Below are 15,403 nucleotides of genomic sequence, written 5' to 3'. Positions count from 1 at the left end.
TCAAAGTGTGGGCCAAAGAGTAAAAAAAAAATACACACACACAAGCAATGGCAAGTCGACAGTATGTGTGGACATTTGAGAGAGACCCCTTGAACACCAAGGGAATGGGGTACTTTAACAGTATGAAAAAAGATTTTTCCCTAGTGAACCTATGCAAGACAAAAACTTATACTTAATATAATTAACGGACATTACACTACATTACTGCTGTTGAAGTGATTAGTCAGTGAATGAGTGTAGTGGTCCTTCAACTAGGTCCGTTAATTATATTAAGTATAAGATTTTGTCTTGCATAGGTTCACTAGGGAAAAATCTTTTTTCATACTGTTAAAGTCGACAGTACTCAGCATGCACATGCATCATGACACAGGACGGTCATTTGCAATTTACTGTTCTAGCATGGCGGATGCCTCTGTTAGAAGCAGTAAATTTAAATTTAACCACATCGCTGCGGCGGCTATTCCGCCGCAGCGCTAAGTGAGCGGGGCGGCCGCTCGGCGGCCGCATGCTGGTGACAGAACCGCTCCGTCACCAGCCGCGGTTGGGCTGTGCTTGTGACGGAGCGGTTCCGTCATGGCCCCGCCCGCTCAATAGAACGCGCCGCGCAGGCGCAAAATCAGCGCCGCGCAGGCACGGCGGCAGGGCCATGACGGAACCGCTCCGTCATCAGCACAGCCCAACCGCAGCTGATGATGGAGCGGTTCTGTCATTAGCATCGAACGGGTTAAGAAAATGTAAAGCAAGTACATATTAGCACAAAAAATGAAGCAAGTAATCTGGTAGTCTTTGCATCTATGGGGTTCATGCACATAAATAAATGAATAAATCAATTATATTTTCAATGGGGAGCGGGACAGGAGGGTGGAGAGCATCAGACAAGAAAAAAGTGCACGCAGGGAAGGGGGCAAAGAAACAAGTAGGGGAGATGAAACATGCAGAGGCATGGAGAGGTTGCTGAAAAATAAAAATAAAAAGAGTCCCCTCAAGCCTGCAATGAAAGGACACACATGATCCAATCATACCACTGTGAGACTGAAATGCTGCTGGGTGGGACAAAAACAAACTTGGGGAGGAAGGCAACTAAATCAAGAGCAGTCAACAAAGAGAGACAAGAAAGCCATGCAATTATGAGCCAGCCAATTATGACTCTAAATCCACTCCAAGTATGTGTTATGTATTGGAACCAATATGTCTGCCAACTTAAAGATAAAGCTCTTTATAACAGAGACCAAAAAAGACATTTAAACTATTTCCGTAAGCGTTTCACATAGGCTTGCAACAATGCTCGCTGTTATTTATTATATATATTCTTTTACAATAATACTCTCGTATCTATGCTCTTTTTCCCTTTAAACAAACTTTTTCTTTTTATAGAGTAACAAGTTATAAATGTAGTGCGGCTACAGCATATTAATCTTACTGCTGAGATTAATGATGCAGTTGTTTTGCGAGGGACACTGTAGGAGCTGCGAGCGGCAGAGTTTCACTTTACCAGAGAGCAGGGCATATCCGTGAATTTTAAATAATTGTAACCACATGATTCCACAGTGTTACTTCTCATTCGCCAGCAATTTTCCATGCAGAAGGGGCCAAGGAAGAGATCAGTTACAGAGCTTGGCCTTCTTTATCCCTTGCTTTTTTTCCCCCTTTAAGTCTCCCATTTTCTTTCTTTTTGCTTCTCATTCTTTGCTGCTCTGACCCACACAGACACACACAGACACACACACACATTCACTTGCAAACTCATAGATCCCACACACAGACATATACACACACACATGAACTGGCACACTCACAGATCCCACACACAAACATACACATAGGTCACACACACAGACAAATCCAGAAACACACACTCATATTTGTGCACACGCTGGTCGCAGTCACTCCCATACATTACCCCCCAACACACACACATTCTCTCTTTGACTCTCTCACCCTCTGCACTTTCCGTTCTTCATTTGTTTATGTTTCAGTTCTAAGTAGAGGTGTATGCAGAGGCGGTCTTTGCATAGTAGTACTCCATAAGTCAGTGTGCTGTTATGCTTCTTGGACGACGGTTCTGCTTACTTGGCTTTTAAACGGGCAATAAAATGTACGTGGCGAACCTCGCTCTGACACGGACAGAGGAGAATTTCAGACGGTTGGCCTTCAACCGAACCCACACTTAAAATGTAATTGAATTGCAGGGGTTTACTGCCTTCAAACTTTTTTCATCATTTAAGCGAGTACAATTTCCATTCCCTTGCTAAGCTGAATTTTTACGAGAAATTTGAACAGCTATAACATTCTTTAGGCGCAGAGGGCAACAAAGTTAAAAAAACACCTGCCAGAGGAGACACAGAGGGATATCACAGCGCTTTTTAATTTCCACATATAAGCAATGTCAACAGACACCGTAACAATAGACGTCCTTTCGTGTGTAGATTACTTTCAGGGCATGCTCTCAGTATAGTCCTCTGCCATGCTAGGTTTAGTGTGAAAGGCTTTGCTGGCTTCGAAGGTTTTTTCCTAAAAAGTTTAAACAAAGGAACTGAATTTGTTGTGTTATTCTGTTGGTTTTTTTAGTTCTCGAGGAGGCTTATTATATGGGATTTTGTGTTTTATGTTTGTGATATTTTATTTATTAATTTATGCAAAGGGAATTATCAATAGTTATTATAATAGTTATACTAATATAGTTATATTATAGTTATATATATATAGTTATATAGTTATATATATATATATATATATATATATATATATATATATATATATATATATATATAGTTATATTATAGTTATAATAATATAATAATAGTTATTATAATAGTTATTCTGTTGGTTTTTTAGTTCCCGAGAAGGCTTATTATATGGGATTTTGTGTTTTATGTATGTGATATTTTATCTAATAATGAATGCAAAGGAAATTATAAATAGTGGCTCCCAGCCTTTTAAGAAAGTGTTGGGACCACCAGGCTGCCCTCGCAAGGGGAGCCCTCAGGTGGCTCACTGATTGTACCTCGCCTCTATGTGCCGCCCCATCAATGTGCCTCCTCAGGGAATCTTTGCCTCTGTGCCTATTTCTCTAATATGGCCAGGCACCCGTGCAAATAAGGGGATTTCCCCTTGGAATCACTCTAGTGCTGGATGTGTGCCTGATATTAAAGAATGGCATGCACAAGCATTTGTACCACTTCTGTAAGTATAGCGTGCCTGGTGGTGAAAGAGGAGGGCGCACAATCCCATTGCATGAAGGCGTTTTGTATAGTACAGCTCCGGGTGTTAATTTCCTGAAGATCTGAGGGCTTTAATTAATCAATCCATACACTTATTGACTTTTAAAACCAAGATACCATGGGCTTGGTTCACGAACTGCATTTTTTAGTGTGTGGAATAGTACTACTATAGCACTATTCACCTACTACAACTTGGTTATCACTCCGCTATGGGTGGAGACCTTGGCCGCTCCAATCTCTGTGTGGAGATCTCTGCCACAATGGCGAAGATCTCTACTCTCGTAATCATACATTTTGATTGTAAATGTGGGAGGGAGAAGGGGAAGTAGCAAGAAAATACAGAATACTTACTACAAAATGGCAGAGGTTTAGAGAAGTGTTCTAAAGGGCTTAAGAATGAACAGGTTACTATAAACACCCACCTATATAGGAGCAAGCCATTTACTGCTCACAACCTACACTCCTACAGCTAATACAGCCTAATTGTAACAAAATAGCGAGTGAATGTACACCAGCCAAGCCTTGGAGTAAATTAAGTACCACACCTGGCCACTCACTGGTACTGCACACTCCCATAGAAAGTAATGGAGGCAGGGACTTACAATTACTCCCAGTAAAACCCCATTGGAATTTTTTTTACAATGTTAAATAAATAAAATGAGGTAGACTTTTATAGCACATGAGCACACACACAAATATAAATATATATTTAATGCAAGATAATTGTACATACTTCTTTACCCGTTAATTTATTATTTTAAACTTAAATATTAAGCTTAATTTAAAAATTAAATCAAATTACATGTCAAACATTTATTAAACAATTAAATAATGCAACTTAAGTCTATGCATAACTTTTAACAACATTAAAAACATGTTAAATAAAAATAAAAATGATACTGTGGATAGATTTTTTAAAGAAGTATTCTTTAAGACATATTATATATAAAGTAAATATATTTTAATACAATAGTTAATTAATATACATTTAATTTAATGCGATGTGTTGTAACATTTTAAATGATTATTTCTATATTTTTAAGAAATATTCGAAAATATTTTACATTCATAATTAATATTACATATTTGTAAATATTTTGTGTGAAGAATAACAAACTTTGATAGTCTTCCCTAGAATTTCCCATAGGGAAGCCTCTTCCAATGTGTTGGCTATCTCCAACTATGTGTGAAAAGTAACTAGTAGTACACTCCCCAAGGGGATGGAAACATGTAAGCCTACTAGGTGTAAATCTACACTTTGAAATGGTGAATTGCAAATGACTGTAGATTTGCTACTATTTGTGTTAGTAAATATATGCATGAGTAAATCACATCTATATTTACCTTTGTGAATTAGGCTCTATGTTCATAAATATATAGAAGTAACACCCTTACAATATTTTGAGAGTCTACAGACATTTTCAAATTGCAATCCCAAAATCAGCCCTCTGTCTTAGGCCTCATCCTGAAGATAACTCTTTTAACTTTTAACTTTTTAAATTACAAGTTTGTTTGCCTTTCTCTGCAGACTCTGTTAGAATAATACACAGTTTTTTTCTGCTTTCTCTTTAAATTCTATGATGGCAAATCCGTTGCTAGTTCTCGTGTTCATCTGCATGGCCACTGTCCTGCTTTTTTGTCATTCACATAAGGGTATGTATTTCTTCTCAGCAAACTCCTTGCCATTTTTAGAGACCTGCTCTACCCCTCATCTGGCTCTCTTTGCCTGTATCTGAGTTGAATCCTGTGCTCCACCCTGTCTGACAAATGTTATAAAACTGATTTGAATTTGCGTCGTTTACCGACAATTTACTGTTCAATTGTGTTACAAATACATTTTAAAAGAAAATGTAAAGTATTAATTTGTTCTAATTATAACACTTTGCTTAAAAATATGTAAATCATGGTGGATAGATGATTTTTTCACATACTGCACAGAAAAAAAGAAACGGGGGAAAACAATGTACTTACCTTTCCGGCGGCTGCCTCCCCTTCATCCTCTTCGGTTGATGTAGCAGGAAGCACCCAGGCTTCCGATTACTCTAGCCACTCACAACTCTGCAATAAAGCAGTGTTGTGATTAGTCTGAGCGCCGTGGTTTGGCATGTTCTCCATCCATATTGTACAATACAGCTGATGGAGAACATGCCCAAGAAGGTTGGCCAAACCGTAATGCGCACTTAAGAGAGTGCAAACCACTCCTCCCCCAGTTCTGCGGGCAGCATAGCCCTGCCACGCCTGCACCTTTACATAGCCAATAATGAAAAATAAAATGATATTAACAGTGTTATGATCATCTTATCCCTCCCCCCAAGGTTTCTTGCTTCATATAGGTCTTTTTATGGGGAAGCAAAACTCTCCAGGCGATGGATGGTGATAAGTGAATTTAACACCAAAACAGACCAGTAACCAGCAATTGGAAAATATCTAAGAATGGCACTTAGTCAAAATAGTCACTTCTTGTTACTTAGCAAAAGTCACTTTATAGAAAAGAAGGTCCAAAGACTGAAGGTTGACACCAGGGCTCTTTAGTACTATACGTCTCTCAGTAAGTTGAGGAATAAAATGGAGACTATCACAATATATGGCGAAATGCTGAACAGTGTTAACTTAGCAAGCCTAGCCCTCACACTGTCCCCTGCACTTACACCATCACAGGCACTTACACCAGTACCCTCAGCAACACCGGCACTTACACCCTCACTTGTAAAAACACCAGTTATCTCAGTCTTGCTTACATGCACACCCACCTACACTGAAATGTACACTAGTAACCTCACTCACAGCTGCAGTAGCACCAGTAACCTCACAACTACACTAACAGCGGCAATCAGACCTACACTGGCACCTGCAGCAGTATGGTTGCTTGCTTCTGCACTCATACCGGTACTTGCACCAGTAACTTAACATACATCTGTACTAATACATCAAACCAGTAACCTCACACGCCTTCAATCACACCTGTACTGGCACTCTTGCCTGCATCTATACCTGCCTTGACACTTGCAGGGGCACTTATTCATGTGTGGGTTGGCATTTCCTCATCAAAAAGCAAACCTATCTCCATCCGCTCACAGAGCCCTCAGAGAACATACTAACCTGATAAAATAGCATGATGTGAACATACGTTAATATTAATGCATCATTGTGGCAAAGGAGGCTTGGAAGAAGGTGGAGTGTACCCAATCATATTTGTGAGACATCTTCCTTTGATATTGCTGGCATTCGGTCTTAGCACTCTAACCACACCTATAATGGATGTGCATGCATCAACGGTGTGACAGCCTACATTAATTTGTAATTTTTTTAATGATCCTGTGTTGGACAAAGTTTTGTATTCCTGGGAGCCTTATGCCGTTAATCTTGGCGTAATCCTTTGCTCCTTATCTGGTGGAATGATGGAGTGACAAGTTGCCCAGATTAACTCAGTAACTTACTTTTAAAATCCTCAAGCTTATTAGTTACTCTGAGCGGTATACCGTTGCTCCACACTGCTGAACCTAGCATCCTATGTGTACGCATAGAGGGAATATTGTCTATTTGTACATGTGTGTGGAGTTAGCATGTATATTTGAAAAGCGCACATTCACCCAAGGGTATCTTGGCACTGAATAACAGATTTTTATTGCTACCCATGTCAATGTTGTTCATTTGTTGACATCAGAAGGATGGGAGGCTGAGTGGACCCCCTGGGATTCCAACCTGTGACCATAAGGTCGATCACAGGCCCCTACAGTGGACTCATTGGTCCACTATTCCACCAATCAGACCAGTTGTGTTTGGGTGTGTGCTTGTGTGTCTTTGAGTATGCAGTTGTGAGTGTTCATGATGTAGACACCACATTTGTGGCGGCTCGCACAGGTAGCGCGGTGGAGAGGGAGGAGCTGGGTGGGAGTGTGACATACGACGGGAAAGTGGAGAGTAAGGAAATAAAGAAATAAGAGCACTTACTTTGCGCTCGCAGTTGCTGCGAGCGCAAAGTGCTTTTATGTATTTACCCCCAGATGCATCAAGCATCCATTTTGCTATTCCTTATTAGCGAAAAATAACGATTCGCTAATAAGGAATAGCAAAATGCTATGCAAGAAGAACTTGCTTAAAAAATAGCGATTTCTTAAAATTCCTTAATTGCGACTCGCAAATTGCGAGTAGCAATTAAGGAATACCTCCCCATTCATTCCTATGGGCCTAGAGGCCCATAGGAATGAATGGGAAGACAATCTCAATTTGCGATTCTCAATCAGAGAATCGCAAATTGAGATTGCAATTTCAAGGGTGCCAGGGTGTCAAAAGGACACCCTGTTGCACCCCTGAAATATGCATATGGGTAAATCTTGCACACACACATGCCCTAAGGGCATGTTTGTGTGTAAAATGGAACTTTGAAAAATGCACTTTTGTGCATTTTCCAAAGTTTTTACAAATTACCATGAAGTTCAACTTCATGGTAATTTGCGACCCCTATTAGCGAAATCACAATTTTTTAAATTTAATTCATTGCATTTAAGGAATCTCAATTTGAGATTCCTTAAATGCAAGTAATCGCAATGTTGTGATTTCCTAAATTGCGATTTTTGCATTTGAGATGATGCATCCCAAATGCAAAAATACCGGTCGCAAAGGGTCAGATTCTGAGAATCTGCCCCTTTGCGAGCGGATTTTAGCTTGATGCATCTATGCCTTATTTCCTTACACTCCATTACCCCCCCACCCAGGCCTGCCCCCGCCTCACAGCGTTACCAGCAAGAGCTGCCACTGCTCATGACATAATTTTCAATAATTCCATCTATTTGTAAATAATTGGTAAACCTTGCCCTGGTATGTTTATGCAGATGACCGAATGTCTTTTTGTCACAATAGTATAACTTTTCATGTGTTAATTACAAAACTGTTCATGCAAGTCCTCTAAACAATTGTTAATCTACAGAATCGAACTTTCCTTTTCTAAATCCAAACTTTGTGGATCGAAATTCCGTTTTTAGTAAAATCTACAGTGTGTAAGTGTGCAATCCTCCTGTAGACCACATGCCAAAAATAAATATTGAACATCCATGAGGTTCAGATTTAATGACGACCACCGGACTGTTGATTGCTGTTTCGAAAAGTATAAACACATATACTCTGGCTTTTGAAATGGTCAAGTTAGAAAAGCTGTACTCCTTGAAGAAAGTCTCGAAGGGGGAAGGGAATCTGCATACCCCCACCCCTCCCCCCTGCTTTTGGCATGTGACGCTCCCCGGGAGCTGTCTTTAAACCATGTCCTCATACCATCGCTACTGCTGCAGTTCTGAGGACCTGACTCGGTTCTGGCCACACTGCCTGACTGCAGACAGTTTTACAGTCCAGAGATAAGTGCAGCCAGGGTTTTAAGTGGGATGAAAAAACTGGGGGGTCTCTCGAAGGGGCGTGGCCAGTGTAATTAGGGGCGTGGCTTTAAAATACTTTCGCTAACAATCTGTGTTTAGCATAGTGTGCCGCTTGACTTGTATTTTGCTGTTTCTGTCATTGCATCCAGGTATAGAATACAACAAGTAACATCATACCTACAACAAGTAAGGACTATTGGCTTTGTCAATGGTTATAGTTGCATAAGGTAAATAAGCTGCAACTATGGCTTGTTACATATAATGTTGAAAAAGCTTCAGCTTAAAGCCCTGGTGCCCCTACCACAATGTTGCTGCTCTTGCGTTTCAGAAAGAGAAGGGAAATCCAGAAAGAAAATGACTCTTTAAAGGATTTCCCTTCCCCCCACAAGGCTCACCTGGCATGACGTCATGACGTAACTTCTCCACTAGTGAGAAGTGAGCAGTGTGAGCAGCACACATCGATGTGCCTGCTGTCTCGAAATGGGTCTCTATCGGGCTGTTTTGCGCCCTGGCACTTTTTTTCGGACTGCAGTGACAGCAAAATGCTGTCTCTGCAGTCCGGAAAAAAAACGGACCACCTGTGCCAGGGCTCAAAATAGAGCCCGATAGAGACCCGTTTCGAGGCCCCCTTTAAAAAACTGCCGGTGCTCAGACCCCTTGAGACCCGGCCCACTTAAAGCCCTGAGTGCAGCCTTCAGAGGTCGTAGATGTGACCTGGGTCCTCACAAAGATAAACACAGGAGCAATGCTTGTAAAACAACGATAGCAAAGCCAAGTCTAAGTTCAATACATGGCTTTAAATATGCAGCTTAAGGAAAATTATGCTATTTTGTAGTTACAAAAATCAGGACTTTCCCTTCTAAAGTGATGGTTGGTATGGATGAGAGGAGAGCACACCCTGAAGTCTCGCGTGGCAAGCTAGCAAACAAGGTTGAGAAATAAGACTATTTTTCAATTCATAAAATAGCCACTGAGGCCAGCCAGTGTTGTTTTAGGGAAGTAGTGAAAGTTTGCTTTCTTTGTTTGTCAAACAGTATGAAAGAAATGCTAATGTCGGGGGCGTGTAGGCGCTTTCTGACGTGTATGGATAAGGCGCAGAAGCCCCAAGGTCACACTCTTGATTTTCTTTCAGACTCGAACTGCAAGCTCGAAGATAACTTGGAAGACGGAGAGGAGACAGATTGCAAGAGGCGGCCGGAAGAGGGGGAGGAGCTAGAAGAAGAAACTGTGCACAGCTGTGACAGCTGCCTCCAGGTGTTTGAGTCACTGAGCGATATCACAGAACACAAGATTAATCAATGTCACCTGACAGGTAAACAATACTTATCACTCGGTGGCTCCTCGCGCGCTTCTATTCCTGATTTCTGCTGCGTTTCTTATGTTGATGCCTGCGCGTGCTCCCTCCCACACCCGGAAGAGGAGGAGGAGTCCGCTATCTGACAGGATTTCAGTCACTGCTGCTTAGCTCGTTTTATTTGGATTGGGAAAGTGGTGCTCTGTGCGAGGAGCGGTGGTGGAGTGGGCGACAGTGAGGGCAAAAAAAAATAAATAATAATAGGCAGAACAAGGAAAACGAATAACCATGTTGGCAAGTTAAAAAAAAATATTTTCGACATATTTAAGAATTTACCGTAGTTAACTTCAAAACGATGCTTCTTCTTATGATTCTTGGCATTGTCTGTTCAGTGCTCGCATTTTCTGTTGATTTGTACTGCATTAGGTGAGCCCAGTCTTTAGATGCCTGCCCGGGCGCGGCTGCCAATAATGCAGCAAGTACAGTGGCACCAGAGCCCAATAGTACATGCAAGGGACTGCTGTCTAATGACGCTAAACAAATTGGCGTAGGGGAACATTATCATTAATTGTATTGGGGTCGATGCAATATTTGCTTCACTTGTACACTCAAGGGCGTCATTGAGTCACCTATTATGAAAGGCCCAAGTTGATCAACTTGCCAGTCTGGTCAATTATGGATAGAGCACCTCCATACCTTGGGAATTAGAATGGGGCAATTCAGGATAAGATGGAGGAAGTGTTCGATGGGTGAAAATGCTGAGTATTTGCTGGGAATGTCCACGTATTCAAGGTTTCTACTAGCAATAGTATCCAAATACAGCTTTGAGAAAATAGCCTCCAACATACCCTTTTTGAAAATTAATTATTTATGTTATTTTCCCGTCTGTTGAAATCCCCCCCCCCTTCCCCGCCCCCCCAAAAAACCTGGCCTCACCGCTCTTACCTGCACCTGCTGCTCCTGCCTATAGCAAATATATAAACTGCATGATTTTATCTTACCGAAGGAGGATGACATTGCAAACATCTTTCCTTTTGCCCTCCAATATAAAATCTCCAGCTAATGCAGCTACATATAGGCAGTGGTGAGGATAACTGATGTGTTGTTTCTGTCTTGAAACTATCTATCTTGCTGTTTCTCCCTTCTTTATATGTCACAGTATTAGCAACCAAGGTAGTATACCAACGTTTTATTAATATATTGTTATATTGTATAAAGAAACAGTATATGCATGAAGTGATGAGACTTGAACCTTCCATACAGTATTGTATAATGACCTGTGCCGCTCCCCTTATTTCATATGCGTAGCTTTCAAACACCAAAGGCGTTTGACATGGTAGCACTTCTTGACTGTTTTTTCTTTTGCAAAACAACTCCTCTTTCTCTACTATCGAATGTAAATAAACTGAAATAGAGATTCCGAGGTAATAATTCCAATACAATACATACAATTCACAGTATTTCGAAAATAAGAAATCATTATATTTAAAAAGAGGACAAAAGAGCTAATTTAGTGAGCTGGAAATGTCTATCACAACTAAATCCCAGAAATTCAATGACATAACTTTCATTAATAAATGCTACAGTTTGGTTTCATTATCAATGCTAGGATTTTATGAATTTGTCCAACTATTGTCATGTTCAAAACAATAATACACATGCTGGCAAACTATAAAGAAATGACCAGAGATTTGGGAAGGTCAGGGTAGAGGTGGCAACCACCTGTAAATTGATCAAAATATGATATTTTTATACAACTCATGGCATCCTTAAGCAGTCCCCATCAGCATATATTTTCATCAACACAGGATTTTATCAGCATTTTAGGAACACTTTTTTATCAGCATTTTAGGAACATAGAATGCTGCATAACCAAATCTGGTCATCAGTAATGATCAAAACCTAGACATCACTTGTTAGCCACTTTTGTACCTTTGTGCAAAGCACATTTTCCAAATTATCACCATAACTAATGCTCACCAAAGCAAGTTATCTCCTGTAGTGCAGTTGGAGATTTCTTGAACAGCACAGAATAAGACATCATTGGCATGAGTAAATATCTCATAAGAATCAAGGGAAGCTGTGTCTGAAATCAACACAAAATATCTTTCCGTAGCCGATGGTGCTCCATTGCAAACACAAGTAATCCCCTGTTATTTGATTGTTATCTTCTAGTTAGCAGTGCAAGATGTCCCATTTTAACCCAGCATACCACACCCCATCTCGAAGCCTCTGCTTTAAGATCACCCCTTGGTCTACACTAGATGTGTACATTGACAGTAGAAAAAATCTTCACCTTAAGTGGAAGATGTTCTCATATTCTGTGCAAAATATTTTCATTTTCCTTGCTAGCTATTCTATAGGTTGAAATCCATTAAAACAAAATTTCCAAAACATAAATATATTTTGGTGAAAAATCTCTCCATTATCAGTATTCTATATAATACATAATATGCCGCACTTCTACCAAACCAGTGTGAGCCTGAAAGAGCTGTGGTACACAGTGTTAGAGCTGTGAAGACAGCAGCTGCTATTGAATATCTGCCAGCCCCTTGAGTACCACTAAAGGGTGCGAGGAGGCCCCAAGGGTGGTGCAGTCTCACACTATTACCTTTCAGTATTTGTCGTCCCTCCCATTGTGTCATACTTTTAAGGAAACAGGCATAGTCATATGCTACACATATTTCTCCTTGTTACGCCTCAACTCAGGAGGCGTACAGTTTTGACGCATTCCCAGGTTTACAGATCCTTGTAAATCTGAGAATGTGTCAAAACCCATAGGTGTTGCATGGGGAAACCCACCTCAATGCCCATGAAACGCCCCCCCCCGATGCAGTGTAAGGCAATGCAGCAACTTGAACTGCATTGCCATACACCATATGTATGAGACCATGAAAAGCCATGCAAAGTGGCTTTACGTGGCATCGTAGATATGGGTTTGCACTCTGTGCCTCAAGAGCGCCATAACATTTGGTGCACCAGCTGTGCATGGGGCTTGTAAATAAGCTCCTAACTTTACTTCATTACTTTAGCCTCCGTTCGTTATCATACATGGCCATGCCTTGTACTAGATTAAAGATGAGTACATTGCTTCATTTATCCTGCATAACTCTGCTGAAGCAAGTTAATTGATTGCTTTGTGCTGCATTATTTAACAGAATTATATTTTGATTACTATATTCTCCATTAGATTACAGGCAAAGATAGCACTTATTAGTTTACCCTGTATTAGTTTATGAAATGAGACTCCTATGGTTTCAATTCCCTTTGCTTGATTGCACACATTACATAGATCTGCACTAGATTGCTTGAGAGATCTTTGATTACTTTACTATGCATTGCATTCCAGAATGATATTACTTTGATTATTTTGCCTTGCCTTAGTTCACCCCATAATAGAGGTATTACTTTAGGCTACAATACATTAATAAATAAGGCAAAAGTCTTCAATTTGTATCTGTGTATTAGATTACAGGAGTTGATGACTCTGATTACTTTACTGTGCATTAGATTATGACATAATTTGCAAGTTACTATACATTTTAGTGTAGTACAGAAGACTGCTTGGCTCAGTATAAAATAACAGAAGGGCAGATTTCTGATTACTTTAACCTGCATTAGATTACAGGGAACTTCAGTGATTACTTTATGCTGCATCATATTATTTAAGGAACATGCTCAATTACCATTTCTTTAATTGGATTACAGGTTACTTTTACTGGTGTATTTTTCTGTACTATGTGTAAAGCAATGAACATGAATACTGCCATTTCCTAGTGCTGTATTAGATTATAGAAGCACATTTTTCCAGTTACAGTGAACTTTTTGTGTTGCAGAAGGAGATTACTTCGACATTAGACTGTTGTTTCCTTGTTCCAAATATTTTACCTTTATTAGACTACCAACGATTACTTTGACTACTTTACCGTGGATTGATTGGATTACAGAAAGAAATTAAACTAGTACATTTTTCCCCATACCAAATTACAAAAATAGATTATCTAAATTATTTAGTCTTCTGTTAGATAACAGCAGAGCCAACCACACAGAGCATATTTGCAACACTGGCGTTATCAGTGCACAATTCCCTTAAACACTGACGCCCACAAACTGCATCACAGTGTAATTCCTCAAAACACAGCATAGGTATCAATTAACGTAAAAAATGCATGATTTCCTCACAGCACAGTAGCAATGATATAAATTTCCTCCTCAAAACACAGGCAGTTGCAAATATCATTTTCTCTCGCACAACACGGGTACACCACAGATATAGCACAGGTCTTCAAAAGTGCAGGTTTTGCTCACAAACTGCACTAGCCCTGCAGGAACAACATCTAGGCAAGCTGTCCCATGCATAAGCAGTGCAGACCTATTAATGAGAATATATTAAAGTCACACACCCCTAGGCCCAAAATCTTTGGTGCGCCATTGAGTTTTCCTTTCTCCCTCCCTTCAGATGTCATGCTGGACTTTATTTTCTTGACCTGCATGTTGCAGGATTTTGGAGAGTGGGAGGTGTGTGGCCTCCTTGAGGACTGTTATTCCCAGTAGATCCAACTGGAGAAAAAGGCCCTGCTCTACAGTGCTATGTGTATAAAGTGGTGCATCTGCTGGTCTACACTCGTGGGAGTTGTCTGCTTGTCCCACTTGTTTGATGCTATTTCAGAGCGTTTGTACCTGGATCATGCCTGACTATATCTGCATAACATTATGAGCAGTAGACTGAAAGGTACCTTGTTAATAAGAGTACGGGGCAGACATTTTATAATTATTTTGACTGGGGTATCTTGTGTAATATCCTACTTTAATATTTAACAATTTCCCTTTACAATTCTCATAAAGTATCATTCCGGAAGGTTGTATATCAATTTGAACTTCCAGAGAAAAAAGAGTGAATGGTGTTTCATGTAGGATTTGTACTTTGATATTTTCAGAAATGTTTTTAAATCAAACTGGCAAATGGACAAAGGCTGCTGATTTCTGATTGCACCTTTTTCAGGCTGAATTCACTTAGCTTATGGTTTCATTGTCCCATTCATCAATATTCATGATTTTACCTCATAGAGTAAATAGAGTGCATCGGAAAGTCCTTCTGCTTATTAGATTATTTGAAAATCTTTCTAAAGCTTTTGATTTCTGTACAACTCATTATTTTAATTATTATGCATTTTCTTGAATTAGCTTTCTTCATCTTTCATAAATGAACTGCACTGCTCAGAGACTAGAGTATAGAGTATACAGAAAGGTAAATCAAAGCTATTTCCGGTTATGCTTTCTTAAAATATTAACTAGCCCAGTGCATGCATCCATCTTGCCCTGGTACACTTATATCTGAAGATCGAGATTATGGTTCTTCATGTATTATATACCCGAAAATATAGATCTAAACCCCCACATAATATTCAGATAGAAGAACATGTAAAAAGATAATTTTACCATCCAAGTAGCTTGAAATTACTTATAACTTTCAGAATTAATTACTATTTTACTGTAGCGTTTCATTGTATTCTTGGGTCAAA

The 15,403-nt window shown here is 39.8% G+C and overlaps 1 protein-coding gene across 5 annotated transcripts in view; it reads left to right on the top strand.

Moving 5' to 3' along the window:
* The window catches only part of ZNF521 (zinc finger protein 521), a 651,786-nt gene that overhangs the window by 70,937 nt on the left and 565,446 nt on the right, over window positions 1–15,403 (top strand). For all 5 annotated transcript variants that reach the window (XM_086965655.1, XM_086965653.1, XM_086965654.1 and 2 more), the window contains exon 2: window positions 9,720–9,899. In XM_086965655.1, the coding sequence (XP_086821781.1) occupies window positions 9,720–9,899 (180 nt within the window). The remainder of the gene's footprint in view (window positions 1–9,719; window positions 9,900–15,403) is intronic.

Source organism: Lissotriton vulgaris, chromosome 4_1 (genome assembly GCF_964263255.1).
Source record: "Lissotriton vulgaris chromosome 4_1, aLisVul1.2, whole genome shotgun sequence".
NCBI lineage: Eukaryota > Metazoa > Chordata > Amphibia > Caudata > Salamandridae > Lissotriton > Lissotriton vulgaris.
The sequence above is the reverse complement of the archived record's forward strand: the minus strand, read 5'-3'. Positions and strand labels throughout refer to the sequence as shown.